General features: G+C 40.9%; 1 protein-coding gene and 1 long non-coding RNA gene across 2 annotated transcripts in view; one reads left to right on the top strand and one right to left on the bottom strand.

The window, feature by feature from the left end:
• The window catches only part of LOC111871543 (acetylcholine receptor subunit beta-like 1), a 160498-nt gene that overhangs the window by 28770 nt on the left and 115710 nt on the right, over positions 1–16018 (bottom strand). The window contains exons 5-6 of the mRNA XM_023864714.2: positions 11860–11950; positions 2424–3362 (exon numbers count right to left, since the gene is read on the bottom strand). Of these exons, the coding sequence (XP_023720482.1) occupies positions 2424–3362; positions 11860–11950 (1030 nt within the window). The remainder of the gene's footprint in view (positions 1–2423; positions 3363–11859; positions 11951–16018) is intronic.
• The window catches only part of LOC111871544, a 148414-nt gene that overhangs the window by 24917 nt on the left and 107479 nt on the right, over positions 1–16018 (top strand). The gene's annotated exons all lie outside the window — the stretch shown is intronic.

Genomic DNA, 16018 nt, shown 5'->3' on the forward strand with positions numbered 1-16018 from the left:
AGAAACTACGTGGGAGAGACAAGAAATGCGTACATAAACTTAGTCTGTAAACACGACGGACATAGCCTATTTCAGAAGCCTCAGTTTGTATGCAGGAGCAGGGATTTCTCTCTTCTGCACCAGGACCATGGCGGCCCTGCATGCCAACTAATCTCCTGGTCAGTCGTAGTCTTTCGGGTATTTGCTCTGGTGAAAAGCTGTTAGAGGGTGAATCTAACAGTTCATTTCCATTTGCGGTTTCGATGCTGAGAACGCTTCAAGCTTCACGTCAGGGCTCCCTAAAATTCTGTATGGTGAAATGCATTTGTACAAGAGGAAAATCATTTTATCAACACTTAATGGGGAAGAGATGCCTCTCCGTCCTCTAGGTTCAGCTCAGAAATTATCGATCGAATTCTCAGGGCGTTTGGTACTGGAGGAGCTGTGAGAAAGACCGTATGCCAGTTCAAGTTAGTTCATTTCAGTTCAGTATATCATCTACTTTACAATAAGCCTAATTGAGACTTCAAAAATTTCCTCTAAAACGGCTCTTCATACAAAAATTGATGTAAAAGATAAAATAAGAATTCACTTAAGATATTAAAATTTATTTGGATTATTTGTGGTAAAATTTATGTTTGCCGCCTCTGTGGTCTAGTGGTCAGAGTTCTTGGCTACACATCCAAGTGTCCGTATTCGATTCTCGGATCTACCAGAATTCTAGAACGGGGTCCACTCAGACTCGTGATGATAATGGAAGAGCTATTTCATGGAAATAGCGCCTCCGGCCTAGAAAACCGAAATTAACGCCCATGGGGATTCGTCGCAATGACCACGCAACACTCTCTATCCGCAAAAGTTGGTACTAACTTCGGCGACAAGCTGCAGTCTCTCGGTCGGTATAGTTCGATTGCGGACTAAAACCACCGAGTTAGTTTAATAGTTATATTTAAATTTAACGAAATACACAGAAAAATAAATTATGACGCTTTTTAATTATTAATTTTCTAGCAACTAGTTTGATTCTTAATAAATTAACTTCCAAGATCAAAGAGGTATGAAAAACTCCAATACACGCATTCAAATCATTTATGTATCCATTTTGCTTACTATTACTCCACAGAACTTTTGAAATTGTTATTTATTTACTACTGAGATGTCAAGAGGTCAAGAATACGTGTATCTACATGTCCACTCCCCATACTTCTTCATGACGTAGTGGCTAATTATTTAAGCACAGGAGCTTTCCCTTCCTTATATCATCTATCTGTTGGAATATAACGTCATATGACCCCTTAAAATCAACCGATGCTTCGGAGGAACGTATTGCCTCCATCTTCAGGGTGAATGGATAAGCCAAACAAGAAATCGGCATGAAGCAGGTAGACAGGTCTGAAGGCGATACGTTCCTACGAAATATCTGTTGATTTTCAACTACACGACGTTGTATCACAGAAGACAGAACTGAATTGAAATGTTTAAGGAAAGATCCAAAGATGAAAACGATGGCCCATAAATGCAGACATGTAACAAAAGTTCACAAGGGAGAAGTTTACAGTAGCCACTCTGTCTCCATGGATCACGGATCTTTTTCTGTTAACTGATATCGCTTATTGCATCAAGAAATTCCCGTACTATTCTGTTCACTGGCCATATCCCGAGTCACTTTAATTCAGTCAGGAGCCTCAGAACCTACTTCTTTCAGGCCAAAGATGAAGTATTTTTCCATCTTCCTTTGGGCACCCCAATTTCCCACTGAAGAGTAATATTTGTAAATATATACAAATTTAATACAAATTTCTGTCGGTTCCTCCATCTTTTCTATCTACTTCCTCTTTCCTACTGCAAGCCTAATGCAGAATAATCAACGATATTCCGAAATTAACTTCATACTCTTGACGAGATCAAAGTCAAAGTCACATTGCGACCTATGGTTATTCAGTCAGTCCGTCTTGGTCTATGGCTCACGACCAGATACTAGATATTGCAGGACAACTACGGGTTTGTTGGTGTGCGGCGCCTTCTCTCAAGAGAGGACAGGTCTCTCATATAAAACGGTAGTTACGATTCCTAAAGTGATGCATAGACATTGCAGTAGAATTTTGGGATGGGATTGGATACCTCATTCCCAATAAATTTCTTTTCAATTACATAAACAAATTTTATTTTCTTTATACAAGCCGGAAGGTCGCGGGTTCAAGTCCCAATGTGCTCATTGGATATTTTTCAGTTGACCTAATCCTTCCAGCCCCACTATGGCCCTGGAGTCGACTCAGTCTCTAACAGAAATGAGTACCAGAAATTAATTAAATAATTTTCCTGGGGAGTAAAGCGAGTGGGCACTTCTCTTTGTGCTGCATTTATTCCCACACCCCCTGAATATTGTGAACATCTGAAGGAAGAAAATTTCCTGTAAATACGGAGACATGTGTGGCTTCGCGTACCTGAATATACTGGTCTTCATTGCGTAGATGCTCTGCAATGAACTCTACGGCCTCTGTAGCTTTGGAAGCCTCTGGCGACAGAAGAAGGGAGTCGGAACTTTCGCTCTCCCGGCGTCCACTGCCGGCACCGCTCCCACCAAGCTCTGTGCTGGACTTCCGGTTGATTTTACAGTTAGGATGGTGCAGATCTGACAGTTCCATAACCTCCATTTTACTTCTATTTGTGGCTGGTGCAGAAATATGTTTGGGAAGTTCGGCTGGAGACCCGTAGGAAGGATGAGGTGGCGCAGACATTCCTGGCATTTCCATCATCCATCTTAGTCTGGTCTTCTTGGGTCTCCTCATGAGCAGCAAGATTGGCAGGTAGTAGAGGAACACGGCGCGTATCCAAGGCGGCATCCTGTGGGTCCGAGGACCACGAAAGTTCCAATTGATGATGATGACAGTGACAAGGATACTCACAGTGTTCATGATGAAAGTGAATAATAAGTACTTAGCGATCAAAGGTAGCACCAACGAGGTCGGAGGAAGTATTTTGGATACTAGCAAGAGAAACACAACGAGTGACAGGAGAATGCTAATCCCGAGGGTGACTTTCTCTCCCGCCTCCGCTGGCAGGTAGAACACTAAGACACAGAGGAAGGAAATGAGTACCGTTGGGAGAATCAGATTCACTGTGTAGAAGAGAGTTTTGCGCCGGATCACTATGTAGAACGTTATGTCCGTTTCAGTGGGAGTGACCGGATAGTTGTTGAGGTAGGCCGGAACCTCGATAATATCCCATGTACCTGACTTCCAATAATCGGACAGGTCCACAAAGTTTTTGTTATTGTACAATGCTAAGGACACTTGGTCACCGTTGAATGTCCACGACCCAAACTTCATGATGCAAGTCTGCTGATCGAAAGGGAAGTACGTCACGTCGATGGTGCATGAACTCTGAAATCAGAACCAAAGTCATTGCATCTTAATACAGAATCACAAATGTAAGTGGATGAGGAGGAGACAACAAAAGAAAAAGAATAAGATACTACATAAAAATAGTCAAAATTATGATGTAAACATGCAGAAAATCTAGGTCTTAGCAATCCGGATAAAGCACTACATATTGTATATGGGTCAAGACCGCGCCATAGCTCAAGCGGTTAGTCGCTGGCTTCCCACCGCGGCGGCCCCGGTTCAAGCCAGGGTCTGCTAAAGTGGGATTTGTGGTGGACAAAGTGGAGCTGGTGCAGGTTTTCTCCGAGTACTTCGGTTTCCCCTGCCAATCTACATTTCACCAAATTCTTCATCATTATAGTCAACCGGAGCAGGTGCAATAGGCCATTCAGTGCCCGACGTGCCGAGTGGACATAGCTGGACTCCACCCCCCCCACTATGCAATTAAAAAAAAAGCATATATACGCCTTCGCAAACAAGCATGTGGCAACAGTCGGAGAGCGCAACAGAAGAAAGGCATTTTCTGTGCGGTCAATGCCGAGATGTTATAAGCAAAGCAGTTGGAGCAACCAGTTAGTCACTCCGCCTGGAGGTCGTTTCGAATACATCCACCGCAGCCTTGCGAATAGTAGGAGGCGAAGAAAAGGGTACCTAGTACTTGGTGTTATAACTGGGCCACCCTGTTCCTAGGGTATGTAAATACAGGGACCCGGTGTTCCGGGTTGGGAAAGTCTCGGATCTAAGACTGTGAAATATGACCATGAGTCCTGTGGGACTGGGACCGAAGAATGACTGCTCTGGGAAGGACCAGCAGCAATTGAAAACGATAAACCCATCCTCTCATCGGAAAGGGACTCTGCAACTATCTGATAGCAATAAATATTTGGTCTTGGGCCCCAGATGAGTGTTTGACACCAAGACTGGCTGACGGACTGATCGTCGGTCGTAACAGAACTTTGACTTCGATTTGAATAAGTTACTCGTGAGAAAGTCCTCAGCCGGGAAGAACTTGAACACGGAAGAAGATATTATTGGGATCCGTCACCGGCAACGACTGGTGGAGACACAGCAGACTTAATACGCGATGTAGTAAACTGCAGAGTGTGTGAATTAGTGATAGCGCTGTAATCAGTTGTAGTTACGATCTGTACGTGTTCAATAAATCCAATTATCGATCCAGAACCTCGTCCAGTCACTCATACACGCAACAAAAACAATATTAAAACTAAGGCATTGTAAATGAGGATTTATAGGATTTAAGGATGTCACAGCAGTAGAAATGAAGAGTTTTATCTTCCGGGATGCAACGATGTGTCTTTCATTGGAGGTCAACTGGCGCTTCCGAGGAATATCTCAACTCCATCTTCAGAATCGAAGAGAAAGCCAAGCAAGAAACCAACATGAAGCAGGTAGCAATTTCCTTAATTCTTCGATCCTGAAGATGGACGCAACATGTTCCTCCGAAATGTCAGTTTACTTTCAACGTACTTCATGGCGCTATAGCTCAGAACATAGAATGCTTAATGAATATACAACTGAATAATTCCACGCTTGAATACTAAATGAATAATCAATGTGTTCTGCTGTTGCGAGAAGGACCAGGAGTCATTATTTCATAAAACAATTATCGCATGTCATTAGCAAGGGATGGGATAAGGACTGATGACTGTGAAGAGGTCCAGCATGCGTTGCTCTAAGCAACATACTAATGTCTGAGGAACGTTAGGTCTCACATCTTTCCCGAGTGTTTTAACATTGATTATATTCCGTAGAAACTGATAAACATAGCAGATTGTGAAACAAAAATATACGTTTACGTACATAATTAAATGCAAATAATCAGGCGAAGAAAAAAATAATGAGAATAAATTGCAGATGTAAGTAAATACATTGCTTATATTTGGTTAATATAATAGTTTTCAAACATGGATCACAGAGCTAACCACTGGTATTCCGAAAGAAAAGCCCAGAATAGAAGTTCATATTTTAATTTGGTCTATTTAGGTTAGGACATAACACATGAACACGCTATATACACAAATAATAGAATCGCTAAATTCGAATATTTTAAATGCAACATCTGGTACATTGCATGGCAGAACTTCAGTTACACCTCACGACGTTCCGAGAAGTTGATAAACATTAAAATAGAGATGAAATATTAGCTCTTTGCAACACAATGATTCTTATGTGTGTCATTTGCTTTAATATTAAAAACTCTGCATTTTGTCTAGGGCACGCGGTAACGTACTTGTTTGAGACACTATGCTACAAGCCGGAAGGTCGCATGTTCGAATTCCGATGAGGTGGATTTTTTCAATTTATCTAATTCTTCCAAGCCGCATTATGGCGCTGGTGTCGAGTCGGCCTCTAACAGAAGTTAGTACGAGGAATCCTTTTGGGAGGAAAAGGGCGTCCGACGTGTAAGACTGACAAACTTACCGCCATCTGTGAGATTATTGTCTAAAGAAAATGTGAGCCTTGACGTCTCACAACCATACGGGCCTTCAAGGCCTGTTGCAGGAATGGTTTTACTTCTTTTACCTGCATTTTGTCTATATACTATATTTCAGTATTTCACAAGATTTTTGGAGAAAACAATGAGTAATTTACTAAACATAATTTTCTGAACGATATTTTTAATGGAGACGGGGTGTAAGATAAGAACTGAAATTTAAATGTTATTTAGATGAACCCTGTGTTTCACGGGCTTAAGCTAATACTGCTAGTGGATTAAGTTCCTCTCAGTATCTCCTCTCGGTCCACATAAACAATGTACTGAAGGGTGAAGCCGAGTTCACACATCAGTATGCTGCTGTGGCACGTTGTCTAACGAAATAACATGAGCTCGGGAAGGCTGCACCAATCAACGCAGAGAGCTGAACACTGTTAGTATTTCCTTGGATGTTAGACTCGTACTTCTGAAAACTTCTCGCCCTGAATTATATTAAATTCATCCCATGCAAGAGACAAAATTAGGTTAACACACAGTTCGTGAGAAAGCTATCTGATGTGAAGACTGCGGCTGTCCACATCCGTCTGAACCGAACGAGAGCACTGCGTCAACAGCGGTAGCTGGAAGTTCTTCATGTCAATGTGTTCCATCGGTCCTTAGTGAAACAGATTAACGGAAGCACAGACCAATAATTCTGAGACATTCACTGAGTTCCTGTGTCCATATCTTATAATATTTACTTCAAAATTTGATAGTAAACAAAAGGTAGAATCGTCCCTGTGCTCAATTTATTAAGCACTATGTCATGAAGACATGTGGAGAAACGGAGGTGAAGTTCTACCATTCTTCAGCTCTGCGGTAGGTAGAGGCTAGTGGTCAGCTTCAAGACACGGTCGCTTTACTTAGAGGGAAAGAGCCCACTGGTACCCATTAGGCAGGAGTATGGGTGGGCTCCAAAATTGGAAGGTCGTGGGATCGAATCCCGATTAGGTGGATTTTTTCAATTTATCTAATCCTCGCAGTCACACTATGGCCCTGGGGTCGACTCAGCCTCTAACAGAAATGAGTACCAGGAATATTCTTTGGGGTAAAGGGCGGCTGACAACCTTACAGCCATCTATGAGCCGATTGTACAGAAAATGTTGGAACCTCAACATCTCACAACCCTATGGGCCTCAACAGGCTGTTACAGGGATAATTTTACTTTTGACTTTTATTTTTATGGGTGGGCTCAAGGGCCGGCCTGGACGCTACGAAATAGAGAATAATCTCTTTCGTCTACTGGGAATACAACCCTGGTCCTTAGCCCGTCGTTACACCAACTGAGCTATTATAAATAGAATGTGCCAGTTCCAAACTTGTACGTTTCATGTGACATTAATTCCCGTTTCATTTTTGGTTACTTCAGCTGCTTAGCTTAGTTCGAAGAACGTGCAAGAGTCATTCTGACATGTGATAAAGAGAAGATTTATTTTGTACACGGAATACTTAAAGGATTATTTAGCATATGATAAGGCACGCAGGTTTCGCCATATCATCTCAAGTTTATGAAAGCAAAATCAGAGTTTTGTCGTGTCAAGAGTGGACATGTCATAGAATTATTCTAAAGGGTGTACCACTTCTGAAGTTCGGTAAGTTTGACATTCGGAGCTAGTCACTTACAAGGCACAAGATGTTGTTTACTCTCTCGTAATATGCGAGACATGATTCCAGATGTGTCCATAACAGATTTCTTTCGGAGTTCAGTATTGTTTAGCAACGGAACGTGACCGGATTATACGATGTTCATATACCAACCAATTTGTTGTAATTATCAAGTAAGAGGCGGTTTCATTTCAAACTTCGTGGCCTATTCGTCAGCATGTTCAGATCTGGCGGTGAGGACTTCTGCTGGAACTTGCGTCTTGCAACATCACTGGAGATAGATGGCAGTAACACGCAGATCGCTATCCTTTTAAAGCTTGTTTGGTGGGGCGAGACTGAGTGCTCTTGATACGTCGGCCACTAATTGGCCCGTTGTACCAGCCCCGGATGAGTATTAAGCACTTGGCGAAATGACAATTGGCAGGGGAAACAGAAACATTTTGAGAAAACCTGCCACAATGCCACTTTGTCCACCACAAATCCAATATGGTCTCACCTGGGATTGAACACGGACCTCGGCATTTGGGACCCAGCAATTAACCGCCTGAGCTATGGACACGGTCCTACGCAGTTCTTCCTGTGAAATGTCCTCTGTTGTTGTCCTATTTTTATCTAAAATTAAGATGTGTTGACAAAACTAAGCAGAATTCCCCAATATGAAACTTTATGAGTTTGCGTTGAGTGATTCTCGAGTTCTTACATGCTGACAGACGGACGTACAGTCAAGTCGAAGCAAGTAAAGACATTTTGCACCACCCAAATATATAGTGTTTACACGTAATCTCTCTTTCTTGCTATAGTTTATTTCGATATGTTTTTTGTCTCCAGTCTATAGAGCGTCAAAATCGCAATAATTCACGGATAATGAACTTGAAGCAATTGGAACGATTCTAGATTTCCTCCTGGAATTTGTGTGGAGGGATTGAGGAAAACCACAGAACACCTCAGTCAGCACAGTCGGTGTTACGACCGAAATTTAAATCCAGTACCTGCCGAGAACAAGCGTGGAGCGTCACTGCAACCCTGCCTTCGGGCGGCCGCACACCAGCTGCATCAAGACAAGTAACAAGTCGTGAGACAAAACGCAGTCTTGCTTCATTCGTCATTCATCAGCATGAAATTGACGTCAGCATCATGACTCAGACCGGTGTGCGGCGGTTTTAATAATCTCATTTAGTTTAACTGTGCTCCTGTCGCAGACATCGTGTCGCATGTCTTATGCCGGTGTGCGGCCTACCTTCCTTATTATGATATTTTTTATTTCGTCTCGGTCTAAGACCGGCAGCAAATTAAAGCTCGCGCCTGCAGTATAGGGGGTGCTATTTAGACTTAGATTTTGCCAGCTTCCATACTGGGAACCAAATATCTCGCTTTAAAGTATTGGCCAGTGTGGACTGAGTTTATTTAGTTCTATACAAGACCGGAAAAGCTAGATCTCTTAAACATTTTTACCACTTAAATCTGTTTACAGATTTCAAACATGAGAAATTATACGTTAGCATGTAAATGCCCCAGTATAAGACGCACTTCAATTCTGAAAAGTAAAATTACATAATACAACGGATACATATCAATCTTAAAAACTTTTTAGATTGTGTAGGTTTTGAGGGTCACATAGCGTTAGTTAAAAAGAGTTCTGTCGTCTGGGTATATAAGATCATTTAGTGCGTCGAAAGTCAGCCAATGTTTCGGAAGTTTACTGCCTGCATCATGCTGGTTTCTTGCTTGGCTCACTCTTAAACCCTGAAGGTTGAAGTAACATGTTCCTCCGAAACGTCGATTCGTTTTCAGCGGACTACACTGCGTTATATCCTAGAACAGAAAACCCACCCCTATACTAAATTACGGTCTTTAAGTTATAAACTTGTAGGTAAAGGTAAAGGTGTTCCTGCGTTTAATTAAGGATCATGTCACGAAGAAGCATGGGGGAGTGGCGTTATAGTTCCACCATTCTCGACCTCTGCATTAGATTGAGGAGAGTAGCTAGCTTCACCCCCCGGCTGCTTTAGCTCCAGAGATATAACCCCTGGTGCCCATTCAACAGGAGGTTGGGTGGTCACCACATTCTGTCTGGACTCTGTAGAAATCTATGTGCAGCTTACATGCCAAATTTATGGAAACCTTTCATAGACTTCTTTTTTTTTGCGTGCGCGAATTTATATCTTGCGAAATACGATACGAACTGAAAAAGCAGAGTTATATAGCTCGAGAATGCCATGTGCAACGAATATTTCAAAGGAAAAACTTTTGCAAGATAGTAGGGAAAACATGGTACCAACAGAAGGGGGTTTATGAGATTGTGGGCTTTATTGGTGTTAAATTTTGGATTGCATTCTTCTAAATTAGGTGGTTACCAATAATTCGGTGTAATCTTCTACCTGAATATTCGAGGTAAAATTATTTGTTTTACTACAGTTTTAGCGCTGTTAGTGCTAGAAAGTTAATAAATTATCGTACGATGGTTAATTCATATTTCGAATGTATTTTTTTTTATTTATTGGCTGTTACAAGATGTAAGCAAAATGTTACAAAGACTAGTTCACTTGAACTAACGATCTGTTTTAATTTGACCCTATGTTACTAAGATTATATGAAGTTAAGTTCGCCCATCGGATCCCTTAGCTGTCGGGCTGTTTGGCTAGTTCGTAAGGTTTGGTCCGTGAATGCATTTTGAAGAAGAAATGTACTTGTAAGTTTATACACGGTAAAACGCAGCAGTAATATAAAAAGAATTTTCATTATAATTTTGGCATGAAAGGGTTAGACTCTTTTAATAAGTTATCGTTCGCGAACATAATGCGCAGTCAATACTTCGAAGGCATTTCGCGATATAAAATTGGTTTTCTTATTTGGGAAGATACGGTACAAACATGAAATTTTCTCAAGACCATTTTAACAACTTTCTGCCCCCGGATACTCGTGTTACCCTGTTACACAGATCTCTACAGGCTGTGCTGCTAGCATGAGCCGAAGCACAGCGCAAGATCTAACTACTGAACGATGTTATGAAGATGAAGGGTTTGGCTGTGTTGGGGGCGTCTTCACCTTCATTCGTTCATGCGACAAGACCAGAAGGAAGCAGTGAGAGAGAGATGGGTTATAACGGTCTGCAATATGAATCAATATGCCAGTTTGGCATTTACATTCCTTGAAGCAGGAGGGCGGTCTGAAGGCAATGGGTGCCAAAGGGAAGAGAAATTCTGCAACCGCTGCTGGAAGAAATCTTCTCTCATGTCTTTCCTGTGTTTATCAAGGGAAACCAGGACGACAGAGACGGAAAATGATAGTAAATGGAATGAGAGAAGCCGCACCCATTCTCTGAAATATCTGAGTTTGTGCAGAGTCGGAAAATTGCATTAAACATTGACCAGTTGGTGTTATTTCTAAAATGACTGTCGCTCTGATAGTGTTGCAATATAGAACAGCGATTGAAAATTAATTATTATTTTTGCGTTGTTTATCAGACGACGCTGTCGACCGAAATAAATATACTGCCGTAGTGTGTGAATGTAGCCTGAAAGAACTGAAGTAACTGGAGACGCTTGATGACTGTAGGCCTACATTGAAAGGAAGACAACAAAAAATACACACGAAACCAAGAAAGATAAAAGAGATTTAGGGTGTAAGAAAAAAAAAACACTAAAAATGAGAGATACATTGGAATAAACATGGATATAATCAGGAAAACTTTACACATAAAATGGATGAGATAAACAAAAGAAAAGAAGCCTTAAAGTTAATACAGTAAAGGTAAAGCCATTCATGCAACAGGCCGTGGAGGAACATGTGTTTGTGTGACGTCAAGGCACAAATATTTTCTTGAGAATTCGCTCACAGATGGCGGCGAGGTTGTCAAACTTGGGCGCTGGCCGCGCTTTACTCCCAGGAAAATCCCTGGTACTTATTTCTGTTAGAGGCTCAGTCTGATTCCTCTGTTAGGACAGGGGCGCGAAAAAGCAGACATTGAAAAGAAAAGAATGTGTAAATAAATGAAAAACGCAGATAAAGGAAGAAAGCATTTGAAAGTAAATAAATAAAGAGAGGAAACAAAGAAAACAGTCAGGAAGACAAAGATGAAAAGTGAAAGCAAATAGATAAATAGATAGGGAGAAAGAATGAAGGAGATAGATATATAGACGAAAGATAAAGACGACCTTCCAACAAAATGAAGAAAAAACGAAGAAGAATATAGCAAATGTCAAAGTGTTTTATAAAACACAAATACAGGGCATGTTTAAGACACAGTATGGAAGACCACTGCAACATTTCTACTGTGGAATTCAGATGCCATATATTTGTTCATATTTCATTTAACATCCCAAAATAGATGTTAATGTGTCTCTATGCCAGCTGCTGCAGAAGTTCTTGTTACCTCTTTTTGAGAGTAAATATATTTACCTGGTAAATGGCTGGAGGGACCCACAGCACTTCCCCGTTCGGGTAGATCAGCACGTTGGACTTGTATCTCACTTCGTAGTTACCATCAGCACTGAAAACAGAGTTCATCCTCTCATTACATCAGAGCTTAATCATTTCTGTTTGGCTAATCCTTTAACACAACTCTTTCGACCTCTCGAACACTGGGGACCTGGGTCCGAATCCCACTACAGGCATGGATGTCTGCAATTATTCTGTTTGTGTTATCCTGTATAGATAGCGGCCTCGTGACGGGCTGATCCCCGTCCAGGGAGACTGTCTATAAGATCACGAAACTGAAGCGAATGAAAGCGTTTCACAGATTCCCTGTGCTCCAGAGGCAGAAACAGGAAATATGAATCCTTAACACACTGGCATTATTTAGACAACTGAACACACTTTCACATGTTCAATAACTGCCACTGAATTGTCATAAGAGTACACAATTTCGAGTTTCACCCAGTTGAGCTTCCTGCACATCAAAACATCTAATGGCGCACAGATGTCTGTACGTCTCAGAACTGGTAGTGTTCCATTGGATTTCAAGTAATTAAAGAGGAGGAAAAAAATGGAAGAAACTTCTTCATTGTCATGTTTTGTACTACGAAGATAAATGCTCAGGTGGCAAGGAAACGGAAGTAACAATACCATGGAATTGAATTGCCTGATGAGCTTCATTTGAATCTTCATTGGTTCTTGTGTAGCGATTAACTCAGGAAGATACGGCCCGGGAGTTTAACACGCATGAGGCAGTGACTGGAATGTAGCACGAATGTGAAAGATAAAACTGTAAAAAGCTATCCCTGTAACAGGCCGCAAAGGCCCATAAGGTTATGCGACGTCGAGGCTCTTCTAGACAGTCGGCTCACATAGGGCGGTAAGATTGTCAGCCTTACGCTCCCGGAAAGTAATAAAAATGTGCATAATTTCAGCCAGAAAATCTGAAAGTAAGAGACCATTTAGAAGATATGACGTAATTGGGAGGATAACGTTGTTGTTGTTGTTGTTGTTGTTGTTGTTGTTGTTCTTGGAGAGGGTGGGTTTCCCCATGCACTTAAACCAGATATTGGTCCATTGTGCGTCCCCGTGTGATATTCTACCAGTCTCTATACCTTACCGGTACTGGTGCGTGCCATCAGTCCCGACTCAGCCAGCTCAGCGGTATCTCGATGCTTTCCCCATCTACCAGAAGCGTTAGAGACTACTGTTGGGCGGGAAATGTCCTGAATTTGGCTCAGAGGTCCCCTTCAGACATGAGGTTCTTTTACAGGCCGTAAAGCTACGACACGGGACCCACGGCTTAAAGTCCGTCCCGGAGGACTTGTTCCCTGAAATTTTCCGCCCTTAAAAATTCCACGACCTCCGCCGGGTTTGAACCCGCGTACCTTGAGTCACGAGGTGGGAACGTTATCCCTAGACTACGGAGGCCGCTGAGGATAACATTAAATGGATCTTAAAGAAACAGCCTCTGAAGGTGTGTATGTGATTCTTCTGGTTTGGACAGAGAGCAGTGGAGAGGTTCTTGTGAACAGCACAACGAACCAGCTGGTTCTATGAAAGGCGGGGGTTTTCCTGACATGAATGCTATTTAGAACACAATTCTAGAATGCTATATCTACATCAGAGTGTCCGGTGCAATGGACGTAAACATGAAGCTGTACTGCCCTGCACACATTTTCGAAACAAATAGGCTTAGAAAGAACGTGAAGAAAAGCCCCCTCAAACTATTAACACTGTAATAAGAGGCAATTTATCAGTTTCATAATCTGCTCGCCGCTTTCTTCAGTACCTGTTTTACAGGACGCTGCGTTTGTCTCAGAGGTGCTCTGGACATCAACACCCAATTAATACTCGAACTCTGACCCTCGATCCCGTATTTCGTCCCCTTACCGACTGAAATTTATACCATTCAATATCAGTTTTAGAAATAACAGGCGAGGTGAAAGCTGCAGCAGCTCATATTACTTGGCGCATGCAAATACGTCATCTGAGTGGGACACGTACGCTATCAACTATTCGACGGACGTACAGTTTTTCTGGTTGTCAGGACTTCCTTTCAGAATCCTTATTTAAATGCAAATTAATGATATTCGAATGCATACTGCTATGCGGCGAAGTGATGTGTTGCGCTCTAAAGTGATTAAGTGATGGACGGTTTACATGAGGTCACTTCCTTTCAAGTTCTGGCAAACAGTACTACCAATAATTCGAATTAAATCCATGTCAATCTTTTCGCATTATTTTAATTGTATTTAAGATTTATATTTCCGTTTTAATACACTATTATTCCCCTCTTTTACGTTTAAGTTTGACAAAGTATGTGAAAAAAGTATTTCGTCCATCTTCACGCTATGAAACAGACCTCCTTCTTCTTCTTCTTCTTCTTGTGCGGCTGTTCGTCGAAAGCTTAGGCTTCTAGGATATGTTCAGAGTCTCACCGCTGACTCTACCACTCTATAGTAAGGTAGAATACATTAAACTATTCTCACCATCATCATCGTCGTCATCATCAGTCTGTCCAGAAGTTGTCTGCTTTGACTTATCCTCTCCTCAATTGTAACACTGAAGCTTTAAGTTGGGCTAAATATTATTTTAAAATCCAGTTCCTGCCGCAGAAGAACCCACAGAGCCTCCATTATAAAGAGTAATTACTGCTTCTAGAGAAATAGTTGCTGTTTACTACGAGAATGATAGGAAACACGTAAATACACAATGTGGGTAAAATTGAAGTTTTTCGTGTAAAGCTAGCTAACCACTGCGGCAAACAGCTTTTATTATCGTCCTTATTTCTTATTTCAGTCGGTCTGTGCTTCTTCATTCCTTAATGGACTCGGCCAGGCTGTGTTCTGCTAATGCGACCACTATGTACATTTGTATCTCTAGCCAAAATATTGGTTCCAGTTTCAAATATGGTCAGTTCTCTTATGACACGCGATGCCCTTAGGGAACATCACTTAATCTCATTTAATCTATTCATTTGATTATTTAATTAAGAATACGACATTCTGATCTGAATAATAAATTATTTAGAACCATACTCAAGCCTCAAAGCGAATAAGATTTTCCTGTACTGTGTTGCTTTCAATTCAATTCAATTCAATTCAATTCTTTATTATTTATGTGCCAAGTCAACAGCCGCAAGGCCAATTACAGACTTAGCACATTGTAGATGAAAGTAACTACTTGTAAATTTTACAAACATTAGACAAACACATTATCAGTCAAAAATAAGTTACAGGTAATTTATGAAGAAAAGTAAACAAACAAGCTAATAAATGATAATAATAACAATAGTAATAATAATTCCATCATAATAAATTAAGTGTTATTTAGAAGTGCAAAGAAACAAATATTTAATTAATAATAATAATAACGAAATTAATAAAAATAGTGATAATAATAAGAGCTAAATTAATTCAATATAAGATATGTTTCATCAACAGAGTTTTTGGTCCAAAGACGTCAACGTTTCTACAGACAACATTAGCAGCAGAAGCGCATCTAGCAGAGGGGCAATTTTTACTAACAGAACAGACATTGAACATATGAAAATCTCGGATATATAGAACAGGGACCCGAAGGCCGACAATTTCCAAAGCAGACGGGCAAAATACAGAACCACGATAAACTTGAATAAGGAAGAGCGCATCAAGATGATATCTCCTCTTATGCAAGGTGTGCAATTTCAATTGTTCTAAAGCAAANGGTAATGTGAAACATGGTTATGGATAACATATTCAAATAATTTCGAAAAATTGTTAAGAATCGAACAAATCTACAACAAACATAATAAAATAACTCATTCAAGTGGTTTATTGTCAGATTCCTATATATCTTTGCTACTCTGTCTATCTCTTGTATGTGTATTACTGTTACGAGTTGAGAATAGTTACGAATAGGAGCGGAAAATGATAGCAGTTAAAGTTACGTTTAGGTCTGCATTGCTGTGCTCATTTTTGAAAAAAATCTCCATCATATTAGCACAAATTTTTGCACATTTTTCAATCAAGTTCACTATCTAAATATTGTAACGAAATTAACCAAAGAGTAGCGAAGTAACGGCTCTGTAAACACGGCCCAACACGCAACAATAGATGAAGCTGTGTTTTCTGTAGTCCGACCGACGCGCCAATAGACAGGT

This window comes from Cryptotermes secundus, unplaced genomic scaffold, assembly GCF_002891405.2.
Source record: "Cryptotermes secundus unplaced genomic scaffold, Csec_1.0 scaffold1066, whole genome shotgun sequence".
In the NCBI taxonomy this organism is placed as follows: domain Eukaryota; kingdom Metazoa; phylum Arthropoda; class Insecta; order Blattodea; family Kalotermitidae; genus Cryptotermes; species Cryptotermes secundus.